This window comes from Manacus candei, unplaced genomic scaffold (genome assembly GCF_025592945.1).
Source record: "Manacus candei isolate 608988 ecotype Guabito, Panama unplaced genomic scaffold, ASM2559294v1 h1tg000036l, whole genome shotgun sequence".
NCBI lineage: Eukaryota > Metazoa > Chordata > Aves > Passeriformes > Pipridae > Manacus > Manacus candei.
Window position 1 is genome coordinate 25313 of NW_026138084.1, and position 21370 is coordinate 46682.

At 40.3% G+C, this 21370-nt stretch overlaps 1 protein-coding gene across 7 annotated transcripts in view; it reads left to right on the forward strand.

The window, feature by feature from the left end:
* The window catches only part of DOCK3 (dedicator of cytokinesis 3), a 127704-nt gene that overhangs the window by 25058 nt on the left and 81276 nt on the right, over positions 1–21370 (forward strand). For all 7 annotated transcript variants that reach the window (XM_051793417.1, XM_051793415.1, XM_051793419.1 and 4 more), the window contains exons 5-8: positions 7305–7386; positions 12516–12576; positions 15089–15236; positions 20596–20684. In XM_051793417.1, the coding sequence (XP_051649377.1) occupies positions 7305–7386; positions 12516–12576; positions 15089–15236; positions 20596–20684 (380 nt within the window). The remainder of the gene's footprint in view (positions 1–7304; positions 7387–12515; positions 12577–15088; positions 15237–20595; positions 20685–21370) is intronic.

A 21370-nucleotide genomic window follows, 5' to 3' on the forward strand; every position in this document is an offset into this window, starting at 1 on the left:
AATGTTTCAGTGAACTCCACAGCTCAGAAAAAGCAGTTACAGGTAATTTTCTGTCTGTAGGAAGGCCTAGTGTAAGGAACACTATTCATTATACTTGAGCTCTTTCTGTGGCAAAATTCCCTGTTAAACCCAGTTCTGTGTCTCTGAGAGAAGTTGTCATGTGCAAAGCCAAGTGACGGGGATATGTGGGTTGTGGAGCAAGAATTAAATACAACAGCTGCTGTATTAGCCCTCAGAACCATTAGATCCTCCCAGGTTGGAGATGGTGATAAAATACTTATTCTACAAAATACCTGTAATCCAACATTAGAAGTCTTCTCTACAAAGCTTTTCTCTCCTGCCACCTGGCAGGTCAGTCTGCCCTGCTTTTCATTAGTTAAAGTCACGGGCATTGGCAGGCACTGAGGAATCTCAACAGATGACTGAAGTCTCTCTTTTTTTCTGAAAATAGAAACCTTTTCTAGCTAATTGAGAGGATTCCACTCAAGAACACAAATATGCACCTTTCATGATGGGAATAACAGAAAAACCCTAATGACAGTGTCAAATGTTCAAGTGTGTCAGAGTCATGAGAACCCAAGGAGAATGTAATTGGTTCTTGGCTACCTTTCTCCTGCAAGCCCCAGTAATGCTTTAACATTGTGGTGGCTTTCCCTTAAATGTGGTAGAGAGAAATGACAGGTAGTTATTTTCACTATTTTCTGTTTCTATGGAAACCCAGTGTTTGCAGTAACAGTCTTACTGTAAGCTCTGTAATCCTCCCCCGGGGCTTCCAGCCAATGTGGTAATTTAATAATTCATGAGCATTAAGCCTGAATTTGCTGGGAAGCAAACTGTGTTGCTTGGAGCCGTTTTTTCAGGGCCAGGTTCATTTCCCTCACAGATTTTGTGTTCTTTTCTCTAAGATGTCTTTATAAAATACACTCCATAAACCAAAGCAGTGTACTTTGCTTCACTTGTTTGTGAATCTGGGGTTACTGCAGATCTGCTGGATAAGGCAGCTCAGGAAAGAACTCCCCTCCCTCCCCCCACAAAAAGAAAAGAGGGGGAAAAACAAACACACTCCATGAGCACTTGCCTGAAAATGAAGATTTTTAAACAGTCCATGAGTCATTGTTGAGACACTGAGCAAACTGAAAGTTCAGCAGAGGTGATCCCTCTGTCTCCAGGGCTCAGCAGTGACCGCTGTGGATGATGGATTGCTCAAACACTGCTGTGCCCTGGGATCCAGAACACACTGTTGGTTTACACTGTAAATGGGAATGGAGTTCTTCACAGACACAGGATCATTCTGTACATATGCTTTGGCTTGCTCTCACACTCACACTGAGAATGAAGACTCATTCTGTGGAGCTCTGGGAGATTTTATTATTAGGTCATTCTTACAGCAGCTGTAAGGACCTAGATTTTTTCCAATAGGATGAGCAGAAATTAGCAACTCTGAAAGATGATCATGATAAACTTGAAAAGCTTTTTACAGAGGAAGATCAACCTGGTCTTTATGAGAATGGGAAATGACTGAAATATTGATATACATGCATGCTTTCTTCCTGACCATGAGACCATGTTCATGAAATAAAAGTTCAGAAGGCCTGATGTGAACCTTGTGTCCTGTTCAGAAAGTTTCTGCAGGTGCTCTCCAGAGCATCAGGCTGCGATGCTGTCCTGGAGTGACCATTGCCATTGCTGAGCATAGTAATGTTCTTGCAGTTGACAAACATGAGAGAGATTGTGACAAATGAAATGAAAATAATTTTTTTTCTTGTGTTAAGTTGTACAAGCAAATATAAGAAGCCTCATTGTTGTTAGTGTTACCTGTACTGCAGGATGCACCTTGACTGCAGAGCTATGGCAGCACAGCCGGGTTTTCTCTCTGGCTCCACACAGGCTGTTGGAGAACAGTAATTGCTTCCTGGAAAACTGGCTAATGCTGCTGTCCTGGGGCTTGAAAACTTGTGCTGTGCTGGGTCAGGGTACCTCCTCTCTGATGCAGGAACAGCTTCTCAGATTAATCCATGCAAATATTAGCTGGGCCACACTGGAAGGTTTAGACACAGTAGTTCAGTTTTCTCTTTCCCTCCTGCCAAACCCCAGGGATCTCTTCCATGGTGTTTCTCTCCTAACTTACAAATATTTTGAAACGAGCTCCCTTTTGCAGCTTTAAGAAAATACTTTGATCATATTCCTAATGTAATTCCATTCACCTGGTCAATGTACTGTCCTTGTAGAGCTTGTACCACACAGTGGTAGGAGGAATGCAGGATTTCATGGCTCTGATGAAGTGAACTGCCCAAAACGTGGTGTGCACAGCACGACTGGGATATTCTGAAGGCAAATGTTGGCAAGGTTTCTATTGCCATAGAGAGTGATGAGCTCATCCCAGGCTCCATCCTGAATGGCCTGGGCTTGCAGTTTGTAGAGTTTATTCTCGAGATTAATCCGGGACGAAAAATGGTGCTTTTGCAGTAACATCCTAAAATGTTTATGATGCTCAAATGCCAACTCAAATTTTATTCTAGAATTATTATCAGGCATATTAGCATTCATTAAAAGAAGAGACTAGAGTTTGGGGTTTTTTGCAGTGGGAGGAGAGGAGAAATCAAATAGTATCATGCTTATCACCATTTCTTAACTGATAGGACTGAAAGGAGGTGAACTGTGCTGGCTCTGCAGGTCTTTGTAGCTTATTCCTACCAGCTTCTCTGACAGCATGTTCAGATTTTTATTTTGTGTGCAGGTAGTTTTTTACCTGGAAGACACTGAAAGAAGATCAAAGTCTAAAATACAAGTTGTTATATGATCTTCTCCTCTACCATATGACCCTTTTCCCTGTGCACTTTTACATGTGTCATGGGACCGATATGTATTTTAAAATAACCTTTATTCTTAGAAGGGATTGGCCAAATGTTGGGTTCTGCAAACCCAATTAAATACAGCTTCTGAGAACGGACTGAGGTATTTGTAATAATGTTGGATTTTTTTCAATGTTCTCCCAGTTTTCTTTGGAAATAGGAAGCACTGAGGAAGAGAAGAAAAACGAGGGAACATATTTGTACCATTTCCCTTTCAGTGGCATATTGGAATAGAGAGAGTGAAGGAGGTATTTATTTCTGGGAGAAATGTCTGCTGAACCATAATTTAAGGCGAGGGGAGGGTACAAGATATCTCCTTCTGCTTAAGGAGATTGAAGCCCTAATGTGTTGCTGTTCCTGCTTCAGAAAACCAATCTCCTGGACTTTGTTAAAGAATTAATTTTTTTTAATCTGTTCTTTATCACTAGTTTCCAATTCAAACAGCAAATTGATCTGCAGACTCTCTCCAGACTAGCACTGCTTTGGCATTATCCATCTATTAATGCTGTGCCTACGTTCATAAATTGATGCTCAGTCAAGATTTTTGCCTTTCAACACCCCCAGTAATTAAACCTGTCCCTGAGTTAATGCAAGGCCTCACCAATCCATCCCGAGCTCTTTGCCAGCTCTGTCCTTCAGTTGTCATCTTTGCATGTTATGCAAAAAATCCCAACAACAAAAACTCCCCATGGGCAAAGTGCCACTGCTGCTCACCCAACAGTAAATTTTGTCCCTGTTTGCCTCCTCTTTCATGCTGAAAACGTAATGTCCCAAACCATTGATGGCTTCCTTCCTTTTTGCAGAGACAGATGCCAGTTCAGGATGGTCCTGCTTTTCAGTCAGTTCAGGGCAGCCAAGAAGTGAGACACTACACTCCTTTCATTCTTCCTCCTTTTCAAGTGAATGAACAAGAAGCTGTTTGACTTTGCTCAGCAGAGCAATGGTTCCTAGATTTGAGTAGCTCTAGCAATTACTAATCATGAGAGTGATTGGAAACCCGGCCTGACTGCTGCACAAGAGGTGGTTTCACTGTGATGTGAGTTAGCACAGGAGGAGATGGTGCAATTAGAGTAATTGAAGGTTGCTTACAGCACATAGGAGCAAAGGAATAAATGAGCTTTTGTTTAAGATGCTGCTGCTACTGTGGCACATCTTCAATCTGAACCCAGCAAGGTAAAATGTTAATTCTTTTCTCTGCTGTGATGCGTTTATCTCTGATTTTATGCAAGGTAAATGATTTCAGTGTATTTCCAGAATAGCTGAAAATTAATATTTATTGGGTTGTTGGCTTTTTGGATTTTTTTTGTTGGTTGGTTGGTTGGTTGGTTTTGATTTTGGGTTTTTTTTGATAGTAGTAGGATCAGGCAGTCAGATTTCATCTTGGAACCTCCCCATACTTAAATTCCACCACTCATTTGGCATTTATAACTACTGGGGTTTTTTAATTAATTTCCATATGGAGTTTATTCCCATTTGATATTTTGGTCTCACTAAACTGGACTTTAATTTAATCTAGATTCTATGCATGCTCTTGTCCTTGTGCAGAAGATAAGCTTGAGGAAAAGGCACACTGAAGATTGAACTCTTTAAAAGGACAGAGCTCCCAAAATAAGAAATTAAATTACTGAATTCCCATTAAGTTTCTTGACCCTAAATGTGTGTATTTTTGTCTAAAAATAGAGCTGTAGTGACAGATGAAGGCAGTGGATCTTCAGGTCATTGAAAACAGGGTTATTCTTCCAGATTTGCTTTGACACAGAAATGAATTTGCAGTTGTAAAAGGGGAAGCAGGTGACTCACTATAACTAGTTCATAATATGGGTCACCAGTGTTAAAACACTGCAGTCCCATTCCAGGGATACAAACATCAGCAGCACCAGTGAGATCCTAGTGGAATAGTCAGGGTAGTTTCTGTAAACTGTCCTTGATCAGTGGTACCAAAGATGAGAGAAATGCCAGAGATGGGGGACAAAACTGCTAGTTTGGGAGAAGTGACCTGCCAGGAAAGGCAGGAGAACTGGAGGTGGCTTGGACAAATGACTCCCTGTGTTCCCCTGGTCTCAAATGCTGTGGATAACTCAAAGCCCCCTTAATTATTTAGTGGTACAAGCTCAAGAGGACTCAAGGAAGGACTGGAAATTAAAGGAAGGAATTCGAAGGTTGTTACTGAAGTAGTGCTGGAATAAGGGAACAGTTGATCAACAGGCAGGTAGGAATGACCTGCTTCATTTTTTGAAAAGCACTGGATTATGGGGACAGGAACCAGATTTTTTTCTATGACTCTAACAAGGAAAAGATGAATTGCAAACTTGAAAATATTTCCACTTATTAATGGAATACAACCCTGCAAGCGAGTCTCCAGAATATCCCTCTTTGGATGTTTTGAAAGCAGACTAAGCAATACAACATTTGGTAATGAATGAAATATATATATAGACACCTCATCTCAAAGACTTGGCACTCCTTTCTCTGCCATTGTCTGAGGGGCAGCCTGCACAGCCTTTTGTGGCAGACAAATCTTTTGTGGTATTCAGCTTCTGTAGGAAAATGAAATGCTTATTAGTGCTGAAATAATTAAAGAAAAACCTGTGTTGAAAGTTCAAAAATATATCTTACTGGAAATTTAAAATAGAATATGTAATATTGTTATTGAATTATGTATTAGGTAGATAGAGGTAACTATGAAGAAGTAAAACTTGTTGTAATGTACTGAAGCTGTAATATTGCCCTGCTCCCCACTTAACAAATCACAGAATTCTTACTAAAAGATTTGATTGTACCACGTCATTAAAGCATTTGCTAAAACATTCTTAACTTACTAATTGACGTCTCAAAGCAGTTGTAGGTAATCATCAAATATCTGTTTCTCTTGGATTTCTTTGTATCATTTCAGCAATCTCTGAGGTTATAAGAATTGGTGGCAAATTAGTTAAAATTATAACTGAATGGGGTTGGGGGATACATGGAGATTGGGGTTATAGTGAATAACAGGGAGAGCAAAAGAGCCAGAGAGGATGATCTGGGTTGCTGAGCATGATAAACTCACACAGTAATCGTGCCGAGGTTATAACGAGCTGTGTGAGTCGTGCTTGCAGAGCCATTCCAACAAAAGCAACAGTTCTGAAAATATGTCAGCCTTTACAATGGACAGGTTGCATGAGCTGGAGTAAAAAGGCCAATTTGTGATGTCTGATACATTCCAATCAGGATGAGTAGGGACTTGGCTTCGTGTGTGTGGAATACACAGATGTGTGTGTTGGTATTTGTGGTGTGGGTGGTGCCAGTACCAGACTGTTACAATCCTACATTTTTAGAACTGTTCATGAAATGCTGTTGAAAAATTACACCATGGGTAAGTTCTATAAAACAATTCCAGCACTTTTTCTTGAATTTCTTAACAGTGTTAAGTTGCTTACTTGTTTGGGGGGCTGTCAGTGCCACCCTGTAAGAAATGAGCTTTTCTAAAGGGCTCTTTAACATACAGAAGAAAGAGTAACAAAAAGCACTGGCTGCACACTGAAATCAGGCAGTGATTAATCCATGTGGATTAACAGTAGGGATGAGTGGCCTTTGGGAGCAAACTACCAAAGTGTCTACACTGTGTTTTCATATTTTTCAGTCCAACAGTACTGGAAAATGTGTCAGATAAAGGTTGATGGAGTTGATACAGTCATACTGGATAGAATGGAAAGGACCTGTGAGATAATGGAACTGTAGCTGGAAGATCTAATGGTGTGCTGTTGTTTTATTTCTGTGAAAATCTAGGATGAAAATTCTGATCTGGAAAATCTAGGAAGAAAATACTTGGTGTGGTCTTGCACACTTGTGAAAAAATTACTCATCAAACTCTTTTTTACACATAAATTCTCTGTCTTTAGAAATAATATGAATGTTCATGTCTTACCATCCATAGTAAGGAGTGTTCATTTTGCAGTCTGGCTATACATGCTGGTTTTATTCATAGAAGGGCTGATTAATTTGACTGATAAGAGTTGTATCAATTGAATCCTAATGTATTTGAATTAGGATATTGCCTCTATAAATACTGTGTGTTAGAGGAGATTGCTTAATTGGTATTCTTGTTACTTTTAGTTTTGAGTGGATTTTAATGAACTCAGTTTTACCAAAGGCCCTCAGCAAGTTTGCCTTAGCCTTTGCCTGGAGGAGTTGTAATGTGCTCAGATTCTGTGCTTCTTATATTCACATTAAAATAATGTTATTGCATCATGAATATGCATCAACACAATGTTTTCACAAGCAGAGTACTTACTATTAAAAGTCTTCTGTGCTACTCCATGTAACTTGAGGAAGATCAGTGAGTACTGTTTCATAAACGTTGGAGTTATAATAACCACTGCAGCTATTTTTTAATAAAACCCATATCTACCTGCATTTTTCTGTTGAAATGTCTACCTGAAACACTTATATTTTTTAATGTTATTTGTTTTTCAGTGAGAGGTTTATGGTGAGGTTAAACAAGAATGGAGGCCCCAGGAACCCGGAGAAGATCGATCGAATGTGTGCTCTGTTCACAGTACGTGTCTATTCCCTTCCTTCTGCCCTTCCAGGAGTGTACTTGGAGATCACTCACCCTGAGGGGGGAAAAACAATTCTTCCCTTCCAATATATTGAGCAGAACAGAAGCTGTTTCTAAGTTTTGTTATGGTTGTGACTAAATGTTAACATAGAAAATGAATGTACTTCTAAATTATTTTTATGGCTAAGTAAATAATCCAAAGTACTTCCTTTGAAGTGCATCTTTTCCTGCTCATAGTGTGAAATTTTTAATATTTTCATTGCATGTGCTGTGCTCTTAGATATCAGGGCACAGGAAGATGCTGTGATGGCCTGAACAAAAAACAAAGCACTTTTTTCAGAGTCAAGGGCAGGCAAACAACTCCAACAGCACACAGAGAAAACCTGAAAATTCTGCAGGCAGACTTTTGTCACAGCCCACTGGAGTGTCCGTGTAGCAGCCCCAGGTGGATGGTGCAGGACCCTCCCAGGTTGGGGGCAGAGGGTGTGGATGGGACAGAGGGAACAGGATGTGCTGCAGAAACAACAGCCAAGTTGAGCTACGAGGAATTGATTGGAATAAAGGGAACATTGTGACATCCAGAGTTCCCACAGCAGGTCTGTGCAAACAGCTACCCCATCCTGAGGCACAGCAGATACCACCAAGTGCACCAGCAGTCTTTGACTTTCTATGCCAGAAAGACTGAAGGAGTAACTCCTGTCTGGCTCCTAGCAGATGATTCCTCATTTGGGAATGAAATAGTCAGCTCAGATTTTTTCCCTTTTGATTCTTCAGACTCACCCCTCACCTAACTGCCACCTTCTTTTGTACTGGTTATACTGAAATGGAATCATGGCATCACAGAATGGTTCAGGTTGGAAGGGACTGGTTCCAATCCTCTGCCATGGGCAGGGGCACCTTCCAGCAGACCATGTTGCTCAAAGCTCCATCCAGCCTGACCTTGAGCACCTTCAGAGATGGGGCATCCACAGCTTCTCTGGACAAGCTTCTCTTGTACCAGGGCCTCATCCCTCAGAGTGATGAATTTTTTCCTGATGTCTAATCTAGCCCTGCCCTCTGTCAGTGTGAAGCCATTACCCTGTGTCCTGTCCCCACATGCCCTTGTCAGAAATCCCTTTCTGCAGTGATACTAAGTTATGTTTAAAATTCCCTCAGAATTCCCTCTGAATCATATGTCAGACCGTGTTTTTATCTGCCTCTTTTTCTCAGATACGAAAATCTAGAGACATTGAAACTTAACAGCCCATGACAGAATAACTGTGAGGAATATCAGATCCCAAGTGTGATAAACACCTTCCATCGTGTCTCACCTTTAGCTCCTGCACACGCTGGAAGCTCTGTGGCAGAAGTATTTTTACCTTCAGTGAAGAAAAAATACGGTGGAGAGCTTTGGTATAAGCTTTGGTTCTGGCAGTGGAACCCTCTAAGGTCAGGCAGGGCTGAACACTGAAATAGGTTCCCAGTATGGTTCCTTTTTTTCCTTTAAGGAGATAGTGAAATTTCTCCTCTTAAGGAACAGAGTATATCCAACCAGATATAAGGGTGCTCAGTTCTACCTCCATCTGGATGTAAGAGCTGTGGGTCAGTCCAAAAATAGCTCTGACATGGATTCTGACAGCAGTAGCAGTTGGGGTTTGGGAAGTGCTACAGCTGGTTAAACAGCAGCAGAGGTAACAGGCTCTTAGTGTTTCCATGGTTGGTAACTCAACACCAAGAGTCTTTCCCTGCTAAGAGAAAGTGCCCAGGGAGCAAGCTCCAGCTCTGGTGTCTGGTCTTTATGGAATATCCCTAAGGAATATTCCCAAAAGGCAGGATAGGATGCTTTGTATCGAGTTTGACACTTTCAGGCCTATGAGGTTCATCATTCTGGAAAAGATTTTAACCATCAAACTTCCCTATCTGCAGCAATGCTACAAGACTTTGGGTCAGCTTTCTGGAACAACTGTCCTGCTTCACTCTGTGGTGAAGAGTGTGCTCTGGTGACCTTCAAACCAGCCTTTACACTCTTTAAAAAATGATGATATACTGCAGCCAGGGACATAACATAGTCCCAGGAGAGACCTGCTGCATATTATGACAGAGTCTAAAAAAGGCCAGTCTGGAGTATTGCAGACAGTGCCACTCTGCAGCACCTCTCCTGACCAGAGATCACTCCCAAGTAGCCTTTTGGTGTTACTGTACAAAAATACCAAAGCTGCTGCAGTATCAGTTCTCTGAGGTGCTCAGACTCCATCCCTCTGTCTGGTGTAGGTGCTTAGACTCTCTCACTCTGCTAGAACATATAGTCTACACAACAGGAATTATAATTAGAAAAATTATCTGTGCAAAAAATGGCACGCTTTTGATACAGTGTTCTTCATCAATGTATTAAAAGGACTTTTCAAAGTCTGTAGGAAAAGAGAAACAAATAATTGCTTTTTGAATAACCATTTTATCCCCAATGGTTCTATCTTACCGTAACTTCTTAATTAGGAAATACTTCCAAGATAAGATAATTCTGTGATTATCAGGTTTGTCCCCAAGCTTGTGTTCATCTTGACTCTATTTCCTTGCCCTCCCTCACCGCAGTATCTTTCAAAAACTCATCTTTCCCAGAGGCAAGAAACCCAATCTTAGACAGTTCAAGGGATCCCTGTCTTTTCCTGCTCTGTTACTGCCAGGAGTTCAGCTGTCTCTCTGTGTGAGAGATCAGAATTACTCAGGCTTTGGTTTTAGGCTTTGGTTTTACATCTGCTGTCATATCATAGCAAAGGTGCGAAGCTGTTTGCTCTGAAGATCAAAGCTCACTCAAGCAAACCTCAGCCTGTGCACACTTTAGAAAAGTTCCTGGGCCTGAATTGAAACATAACTTCACAGTATAAGCTCGTTATTTTTGTTAAATACCTTATTTTCCCTACCCTATGCGGTTGGCAACTGAATTAAATAACTAATTAGTGACAGACAGGTATCCTTGATTCCAGTGGTCTGGAGGTGGTTGTGATGGTGTTTGGGTTTTTTAACATAAAACTAGACATTTCTAGAAACCAGCATTGTAAAAAACTAACCATTATTAGAGAGTAACTCTTTTCCATACCCTATACTGGAGGGAAAATTTAGGACTGATTTTCTAAAAAGCCATTCAATTAGAATTATAATGTTACTATTTTATTTGTGAACCAGTATCATTTAAGCAGCAGCTCAGAAGGATGTGGGAAGTACCCACCCTGTGGATGCAGTCCTAAAACCACCTTTCTGTCTTTATTTATATGGCACACAAGCAAACAATAAATGTAGTTTGTCCTCTTCTGGTCCTAAGTCATGTGCACGCATTCTCTGCAGAGGAATTATCTGAAAACTTCTTCGCAGGGGTTGGGGCTTTTGACTGTTTGGTCCATGTAATGAAAAGAACTTCTTGCCTTGGAAAAAGCCTCTGCTGCACAAACTCAAATACAAGGCCATCTGGGCCCACATTTCTTGCCTCTTGACTGTGACAGAGTGTATTTTTTTGTGAAATTGAAAAGCAACTGAAGTGTGAACCCATCAATATGTTCATGCCCTGCCATTTTCTGATGTTTTGACAGCTGCCCTTTAAAAAAAATAGTTCTTTAAATTGCTGTTAATTAGAACTGGTAATCAGATAGTATACTAAAATTGTCCCTGTCAAAGCACAGATATTTTCAGGAATCTATTGCTCTCTAGAGCATTAAGCACTACCTCCAAGTTTTTTTGCTCTTTGAAATGTCTTGTCAGGCACTGTTGAGATTAAAACTATGTCAAACCCCCTCTTAGTGTGGAACTTCATGTCTCCAAGACATGTAAGATAAAGGCTACCATATGCTGCTACACTGGTATGTTGGGTGATGGAGAAAGCCTAGAAAGTGTGTTCCCTTATTGGTGCAGCAGCAGAAGAAAACTTGCAGAGAAAATGCTAAGGACGACGTTTATAGCGTAATGTTTTGGCTCAGGAGAGACACGATCTGCTCTTTAGCAGGATCCCAAACAGTGGATTTGCAACTCCCTGCATATGCTGCCCTGGGAAATACAGTGCTGCTTTTAAACAGGGAGGAGAAACAGCCATGAATTTATTGCTTGCCTGCTGTAATTTAGCAATATAACATGATTGGAAAGGGATCGACACCTCTCCTTAGAATAAATTCTCTTTGTGCCTGGTTCTCAGTCGCTGTGCCCAGATTTTACTGTGCTACATGTCACTGTAATCTGGGGTTGCATTGCCATCATAATCTCAGTTGTTGAGATTTGGTTTCTCAGGTCACATGGGAAAGAAATTTGCTGTGTGACTTAAAGTTCGTGTTTTAGCTTTCAGCAAAATACAAATTTTAATTCTAAATTGGTTCAGTCTAGGAATAGCAGAACTTAGTTGTCTACAGTTTAAATTTCCTCCCCACCTTTATATAAAAATTCCACTTATTTCTTTTTACAGTGGTTTTAAAACCTCTAAACTGAGGAGTTCATTTAAGCAAAACCACAAGATTTTATCTGAGATTGTTCCAGGTAATTTTTCCATAAGCAGTACCTGAAAGTAAGATGACAGCACTTAATAGAGTGGAGAAAGGGGCAGCCTTTTTTCATCAGTCTAAAACATGGATGAATATTCTCATAGTATCTGTTTAAAATCTTCTTATCTGGGAGGTTAGTAGCATAAGGAAAACTTGTTAAACAATACTGATGTTTTTAGGAACAAATGTTTCTTAGATCTTTCCTGTGATTTAAAAAAAAGGCAGAGAAATGTCTCTGATGTTCATATTTGTTTATAAAGTTATCAGTGAAAACTACAACATGCCAAGGAAATTGCAGTTGTCTTCTAACATGTGAATGCAAAATGCTGCAGTAATGAATTATTGAAAAGTGTTATGTGTGTTTTGTTAATCTATTTCTTTATTATTAAATGTCTCTCGGGGTCAGTTATACTTACTTGTCCTCATTCACTCCAGCTTTCCTTTTGCTCTTTTGTAGGTTCCCCTTTTCCTGGTTTTTGGGCTTTTCTTCAAGCTCACTTTTAGAAGCTTTGACCTCTTTTTCTGTAACATGGAATTTGAGAGTTTTCATCTGTGTAATATAGTTACAGGCACTTATGTTGGAAGTGCAACATGTTCCTCTTAATGTCTGTATTTTTTCCACTCTTCCAGGACCTCAGCAGCAAGGACATGAAGAGAGACTTGTACATAGTTGCCCATGTAATCCGAATAGGTACAGTATGATTTAGTGCTTGGAACAGATAGAATTAACAGTGCCTTTAGAGTATTTTTTAATGTGTGTTTTAATTAGCTGACTTTGTAATGATTTAACCACTTCAAAAACTCAGTCATAGACTGATTAACATTCAGACCATATGGAGCTAAGTGTTAGAAAGGTACTGGTGACTGTTTAATAGTGATGGTTTTTTCTTAGTCTGAAACAAAATACTTGATCGAACACCACATTTGGGGAGAGGGACAAACTAAAAAGGCTTTTTGTTTAACGTTTAAAAATTTCAAATGAGGTCTTTTTACTGATGTTTATAGTTAGTTTACAGCACAGGACAGCAGCATACCTGCCCATCCACATCTAGTAAATCAGAGGCTGTTAAACAAATAGATATAAAGGTCTGCTTTCTTCTGCAGGAGTCTGTGGTGCTTCGAAGAACCCACACTTAAGTTTAGGGAGATGCCTAAACTCAAGTTTAGGGAGAATGGGTTTCTCTGACTAGTCAGCCAGGCCAGGCTAGGCTTCATTTATTCTTTTTGACACTTGCAGTAGCAAGAATGGGAGGTATTTGTGACAGAAGTTGAATTTAGAATGTGTCTTACAGAGTATAGTGCAGTGCTCAAAGTTCTTAGCCCAGCAGTGTGTTTAAAGTGACTGTTTGATTTCTGGTATGTGAGTTGAATTGCTGGAATCTCTTAGAGATGGAAGGTGTTGGAGAGAAAAAAGTTGAAATTAAAAAGGATATAATTAGTTAGTAACAGGTTTAAATGGATCTAATTTATTAATGTCTGTACTTCCCCTGAGAAATTAGCAAGTACATATTTTACCTATGTTAAATATTAAATAGTTTTAAATATTAGACCTAAAATGTTAACAACATAAAGTGGGAATAGCAGACAATTTCTTCAGTTATATTATTGTAAACAAGTGAGTAGTGCATTGTCATCATGTTTTTCAGGTTTTCAGTTAACTGAGGAATGGCCAGGGAGTGTTTGCAGTGGAAGGGTGTTTAACCCTGTTGCCAGCCCAGTCACTGCTGACACCCATTAGCAGCCACAGACACCTTTTCTGAAGTACAGCAGGTCTGAACAGCTTAGTGAAACCACAGCTTTGTGTGTTGTCCTGTGAATGACAATGTGCCTTCGAAGCCACAAATGACTCTGTTATCACTTGAGGTGATTAATGAAGCTTGTAGGAAGATATGCTGTATTAACCTTGATGTGGGAAGTGCTGGACAAATTATTGTGTGTAATGTTACAAGTTCACTTAGATTATCACAGTGATTTTTCTGGCCTTGGCATTTTTTACTCTATTTTAAAACTGCCTTAATAATAGGCAGTGAGTCACTGAGCAGCTTTGCACCTCAGAATTCTCCTCCCTGCGCTGCAAGACAAACATGATCTATGACCAATATATAATATGTGATATATATTATACACAATGTATAAAGTGAGGATTTGTGTAAATTCTGAACTATAATGGAGGGACCACAGTGAATCTCTGTGTGGATCAGATGGGTGAGTACAAGGCATATTCTTGGCTCAGTGCAGAGATGATTTGTAGTCAGCCCATCTGGATGCAAATATGTGTCATGGAGCTGCAAATCAAAGATGACCAGACATGATGCTGCTCACTTTGCCCTTGACTGTTCTGTTTAGCTAAATGAGGTGATGCCCCTTAATTAAAGCAGCCCAGGGGGTCAGGGAGGTTCAAGTGGAGCTCTGGATTTGAGGCAGTTTAAGAGTGAGAAGTTGTGGTGGGTTGACCCTGGCTGGACTCCAGATGTCCTCCAAGCTCAAGTGCAATATCACTCCTCTACAGCAGGACAGGGCTGGGGAGGGGGATAAGATGGAGGAAAACTCATGGGTGTGAAGGTCAGAGCAGTTTAATAAAGCAAAAGGAAAGTCCATGTGCAGAAGCCAAGGAAAACAAAAGATTCATTCTCTACTTCTCATCAGCAGTCCATGTCCAGCCACTTCCTAGGAAGCAGGGCTTCCTTGCATGTAGAGGTCGCTCCAGAAGAAAAACCTCAGAGTCACAAATGTCCCTCTCTCCTCCTCCATTCTCTTTGCTTTTGTTGTTGAGCAGATGCCACGTGGTTTGGAGCATCCCTTTGGTTAGTTTGGGTCACAGCTGTCCTGGCTGTGTCCCCTCCCAAGATCTGCCCACCCCCAGCCTCCTGGTGTCGGGGGGGTGCTGCAGAGGCCATCTTGATGCTGTGCCAGCACTGCCCAGCATCTCTGGTGTGTTATCAACACCTTTTTGGGTACCAGCCCAGCCCAGCACTGCTCAGCATCACTGGTGTGCTACCAAAACACCTCTTTGGGTACCAACACACAGCCAAGCATTTTGAGGCTGCCGAGGGGAAAACCAACTCCACCTCCACCAGACCCAGTGCACAAATATCAGCCTGAAGGCTGGAGTTGAAACTTGCCTGCTCAGAGGGGTCATGGAACACAACAGGCAGGATGGCCACATGTCAATCCCTGATGTTTTACATTTCTATTCACCACAGGTCGTATGTTGCTCAATGACTCCAAAAAAGGGCCCCCTCATTTACACTATCGCCGCCCCTACGGCTGCGCAGTGTTGAGCATCATGGACGTGCTTCAGTCAATCTCTGAAATAAAGGAGGAGAAGGATTTTGTTCTCAAAGTTTACACGTGAGTAACTCCTAGAAGGAAGTTCTTTGCTTCTTTATTATTCCAGCAGCTCATAGAAACTAATGGATATTATCCACAGATATTTCAGGTATGTGAAATGCTTCAGAAATTATTGAGTATTGCCCAAGTCTGTGACATGCAAAGCTGCTCTTTTATTAATGTGATTTATTTAAAATCTGCTAAGCTCAAACCCAAAGAAATATGCTGTATTTCATCTTGTGAAGGGAATAGTTACTTGTGCTCCATCTCCTGTTCCTTACCAGTCACAGTGACCCACAAAAGGAGGTAGAGAACAACTGAAGTCAACAGTGTGTGACCGAAAAACTCAAATCAACACTTCCTGAGCAGGAATCTGTCTTACAGTTATTTGTGATTTTGAACTTTGAACTAACAAATTCTTATTCTGAAATGTGGTCTCACAGTTGTAATAAAGAGGCCACAGACAAACTGTCTGGAGACTGCAGGGAATATTTAAATCTTTTGTCAGTGAGAATAACTACTGGCAAGATCTGCTTTGCAGATGGGCTGAGATACAGCTGACACTGCTTTGTGGTCTGTGGCCACAGTAATAAGATAATTTGGCGGGTTACAGAACTTTGTTATTCTTTGAGAAGTGCATTCAGCAGCAGAAAAACTGACCTTCAAGGGAAACTATAAATGAAAAAAATGTCTTTTACTGTTCACTGAAAGGTTCTTGGATTTCTCTTCGTACATTAGAAATCTCTGAAGTCCAAACAAAAGTCTCTCAGAGTCAGCTCCTCCGTTCTTCCTTTGCCAGCAGTTATGAAAACTGCAGCAGAAATGTCAAATTACAGGGAAGAAAATGGTCATCTTTCTTCTCTCTGTTGGTCGAATCTGGATAATTTTGACCTTTTATCACCATTCAGTTCCAGCTTATCTCAGACCAGTGGGTTTGGGTTATGTAGTTCATGTTAATATTGTCCTTGTAGATGTGGTGTTAATAATTGCAACTGCAGCATCTTGAATGTTTACAGAAATGGAACATTCTGGTTATCAGATATCTGTTTTGGTGCCCTTTTAATGCATCTTTAGCTTCTGATTCACTGAAAAAATAGAAGAGAAAAAGCTTTTTAAAATGCTGGACAAATAAAGTCACACAGCCACTTGGAGCGATCCAAAGTCCTGGTACAATGATAAAATAAAAGTTACAGCATACAGAGCTTCCCTTTCCTTCCTCTTAATCTGAAGTGTTTTGTTGACATGGATTCCCTTCATGCACCCAGAGTGCCAGCAGTGTGTGCCCAAATGCCTGAGCAGGTTTGTACCATCACATCTGCTCCCCCCAACCCTTGTTTTCACCTCCCCCACGCAGCCCCTGCTGCCTTCCCAGAGGGGAAGGAGAGCCCATAACAGAATTCAGCTCTGTAATCAGATGCTTGTAATTTTTTATCACTGTTATCACTCTCTTGGGTTGTTTTAAGTCTTGTGCATTCATTCTTTTACGTTACTGCTGCTTGGAGTGTTCTCTGTAAACCTCCAGCAGAAATATTCAGAATGGAACATGGATTTATCTGAAGGGCACCAGCTTATCCCCTCTGCAGCTTTGATAGCTGTTGGTCTTTCATGGCAGAGTGTGCACAGGTTTATCTCTTGCATCTTCTCTTTGCACGTTCCTGTAGCTAACCCCCCTTTTCTTGCTTTGTAGGCTAAAATTGAAATGGGTTTTGTCCTTAGTAAGTTTAAAATTGAATATGAATGCTTAAACAGCACTGAACTGATTTTCTTACCTGCTGCTCTCATTTTGATTACTGCTAACATGCCCCGGGCCAACTCAAAACCATCAGAAAGATGAAATAAGGAGGGAGGTGTATTTGTGTTTTTCAAGGAGCAGTAAAAAGCATTCCTTTTGTACACTATCTGGCTAAAGCTTACAGCTGCCACAAATGAGGCAGCCAGCAGCCAGCCAGAAAAGCCTTTTCACAGGGAGAAGCTGGAAAAAATTTGAGAGACTGAAAACCTAACAAAGGCTGAAACAAATACATGGTCTTTCAGTGAGACTTTTGCTGGATCCACAAGAGAGAATGCTTATGGGAGGGGGAAAAAAAAATTAATTTACTTCACCAGTCTTTCTCTGCTTGCCTTATTGTTGTTAAAGATTTATGGCTGAAAAATACTTCTTTCTCACAATTGAGATTTTCCTCTTTGTTAATCCCACAGTCATGTTAAAATCTCTCTAAGAGGATATAGTACCACAGCTGTAGTTATAAGCTCATTATGTAAAAGCATAAAGGTTTACTTTTATAATTCTTTTTAATATACATGTAAAATATTTAAAAAGAGAGATGGAAATTAAATTCTCAGTCCATTTTTTAAAATCACTTGGTTTCATATTTTTGTATTTATTTTTATATCAATTTTTATCTCTAATGAAAGTTTTTGCTCACTGAACATTACTCTTTGTGTTAATCTTACCATTCCTCTAAAAACTTCATATATTTCTCTTTCATGTTATCTTTTTCAGTTTTATTTTTTTGTCCTATTTTCCTTCTGTCCTTTTTTTCCTCCTTCTCCAGCGCTTAAAATTCTTTCCCCTTAATGCCTGAATGCCCTTCCCTTTTGATATTCCATAGTTGCTATTTGTACATCCCATTGCTGTCCCCAGCTGGGGGATGGCAAACATTCCAAGTGGTAAATCTGCTGTGGAACCAGCCGACCTCAAAAGGTGATGGCTGGCTCAGGGGAAAATTCTTATTTAAAGGAGGAAGATGTTCTGTTATCTATTTGGTATTTGGACAAGTAGAATCTGAACACAATAAAACATGGTCCAAGCAAATGTTTTCAGGCCTACATGCCAAACTTGGGAGAATATCCTCCTTTTTGTGTTGAGGAAATGCAAAGTGCAGCTCACCTTGGTACCTGGTACAGCACTGGCTTTAGCAGTCTTTATGGTTTGTTGATTTTGGGATAACTTTGGCTCAGGTTAATTGGCAGACATAAGTCACTGGAGGCTGAAATCTATTTTAACTTGCGCTCCAGAGGCTGGTACAGCAACTAAAAAATTATCAGAGGGTAGGCATTTTTTGTATTCTTACCTGGGAGGAGGGAGGAGGGTATAGAATTTGTCCTATAGGTTATCCCTCTGCTTCTAGGAGAATATTATTTGCAGTAGGATAAATGACTTTTAATGCCTTGGCCATGTGAAGATAATTATTATTTTTTCTTGAAGAGTAAGCTGAATTAGCACAGAACACCACAATTACTGACAGGGGGTTTGTACTGGCCATTAATGCCTCAGCTCTGTTGTGTTTTGGTTTTGAGAGATTGTTTTGGGGAGTGCAGATATAGTCACTTTGCCATCCTGTGAAGTTCTAGAAGGTCACTTCAGTGCTGACCTGTCTTGAGTGACTGTGGATAGCTGATGTCTCCTCCCAAAAGGGATATAGCAGTTATAGAAGGGGGGGAGTCGAGCAAGTGAAATGTTTAATGACACAGGGACATTTCTTTATCAGAAATGGAGAATGTGGGGAGCTTCAGCTTGAAGAAGAGAAAAGTGATGGTGGGAAGAGATACAACCCAAGGCAGTGTGAGCAGGTCCAAAGGGGATTAGACAAACTTCTGAACAAGAGATCCATAAAGAGAGGAGCAGGAACAGACAGGGCTGTACCCTCTAACCTCCCAAATTCAGCCACCTCGGGGCAGGGGACCTGAGCCTGGCTGCTCCTCTCCCCTGCCAAAGTATCATGTCCTGTGGCCAGTGTGGGAAGGTTTTTGTGTATTCTGGAGTTCTTGACAGTCAGCTGAGGTGTCTGATACCTAAACCCAGTGCAGGGGAAGGGAGGGATGGTGGGATAGGTGGAGCTAAAGTTTCAGGTGAGATGATCCCAATCTAACTGCACCAGGTAACCCAGGAGTACAGCCTGATCAGCATTTTAATTAAATGAATACTTTTGGGTAGCACAGTGGAGGAAAGTAACTCCTAATGGTTTTTCTCCATATTTTCCTCTTTTGCTGTCTGCACTTTGTATTTCATTTACTCCAAGTTGTCTCTGTTCCTTTTGCTGTTACAATGGCATTTGGGGGGATGTCAGTAAGTGCCATAACAGGCTTTGTGGGTTCTCTCATTACTCTTGGCACTATGTGGTTTTGTAACGCAGAGGCTGTAAGAAATGACCAGCTGCTGTGTGTTCTAGATAGCCCTAATTCCTTTTGCCATGCTATTCTTCAGTTACATAATGCAGCAAACAAAAAAATCCCTGATGTCTTCAGTGTAGCTGGTTTGTATCTTACCCTGGTTGTGCTGGTGTGTTGTACTCTTGGGGGGGAAGCAAAAAAGGGAAAAAATGTTCATATCCTTGGGAGAAGTTTTGCAAAGTGACTTATTTCTCAAGACTCATAGGAGCTGAAAGCTTAGAGCATTAGCTTCCCTTTTGTTTTTAACCTTTAAGAGTCAATAGGACAGAAGTTTAATTAAATTGTTTAATTCAATTGCTTTTCAGGGGAAATAAGATTCACTATTGCTGCTGAGTTAAAAATTGCTGACTTCATGGGGAATCATTAAATCTTGCAGTTGTAATTTAAATAGAGCACAATTGAATTTAAAATGCAGTTAGACTTGATCAACATACTGGTTTTCCTTTCTTTTTTGGCCCGTAGCACTGTTTGTGGTAAAATTTCCATTTTTTTCACAAGAGAAGAGATTATATGGCTCATCTTTCATGTAAAAGCTTAATAAAGAGGGACACTTCAGTTTTTTACCTTTCTCCCCCAGTCTAATGTCCCTCTCTCATACAATGGGACAGTAAGCTACGGATTCAGAATGTGGGGCTTGTTTCCTTGTTTTCCTTGATTCCTTTCTCACTGACACTGCAATTCTTGCATTTTGGGCTCTGGTTTTTGGGGAGATTGCATCATGTTTCAGGGCATTCTGTAAAATACATAGGTAAGCAAAAGACTCATTGTAAATTCCTGAGATACTTAAAAAAATCTGGGGTTCATTTAGTCTTTCAAATGTCACTTTTATTTCTTGATTTTAACTTTTTTAATAAATTAAAAACAAAAAGGTAATATATGGCAGTAGTTAATTTCAGCTTAAAACTTATTTTCTACATGCACAGGATTCAAACAGGAAAATCAGAGCTTTCTTGGTCTTACCATAATCTGAAGAGTGAAACAACGGCTTTGGTGACAGAAAAGTCACTGCTGGCTCCAGAGTGTCCATAAAAGTGACATAACTATTAGGGAATATTTTGTTTCCTTCCACTTTTAAAAACAAGAGTTACGTGGGATTTCTCTCACTCATCCAAACCTTTCATATTATCTCTACACCAAAGCTGACTCTCCTGTTCTAAGGTGGTTCAGCAGAAAGCATTTAACTTGAATAAGTGTTCTTTTATTTTAGGTGTAACAACGAGAATGAGTGGTGCCAGATCCATGAAAATATCATCCGTAAGTCCAGCACCAAATACACAGCACCCAGCTCCAACTATGGTAAATATTTACTTGTGCTTGTTTGTCTTGACAAGAGCTGAAGATTCCCTTTAGGAAGCTGCTGATTATTTATAGCAGAGAAATTCACTGAGATGTGAGATTTTACTTTCCCAACTAATGACAGATAAATATGGAAAGTAAATCTTATCTTTTTACCTCATTTAATGATGTCTGGAGTTGCTAATTCAGAGATATCATTGCTGTGCCATTCCAAATGAACCAGCTGATAGGATGCAGTTGTGCTTCATTAAAGCGAGTTTTGCATTCATTACCAAGTGCCTCATTCATGGGCCTTCTGATGACCAAATACTGAATTTGTCTTAATTTCACTTGTTTGCATATTGAGATGCTGTAGTGGAATATGCAGTTCACACTCCCATAGAAGATATTAAGTACAACAATAAGCAAATAAAACATTTTTCAGGTTTGGCATTTTACCATGTGTCAAGCCAGTCTCCTTCCCTGCTGCTCTTCCTGTTACAGTTCAGGTTATCCACTAGTTATCATTAGAATATTTTCCTGAGTTGCTTATAACTTTTTTACCTTTGCCTTGGGCTTTTTAAAATAATGATTTCAGGCATTTCATTAAGATGTAGTTCGTCTCTGGAATAGGAGGTTGAAGCTTGGCAGAGGAATTGTGCTGTGGGAAGGGCAGGGTTGCAGGCTGATTTAAGCATCAGGGATAT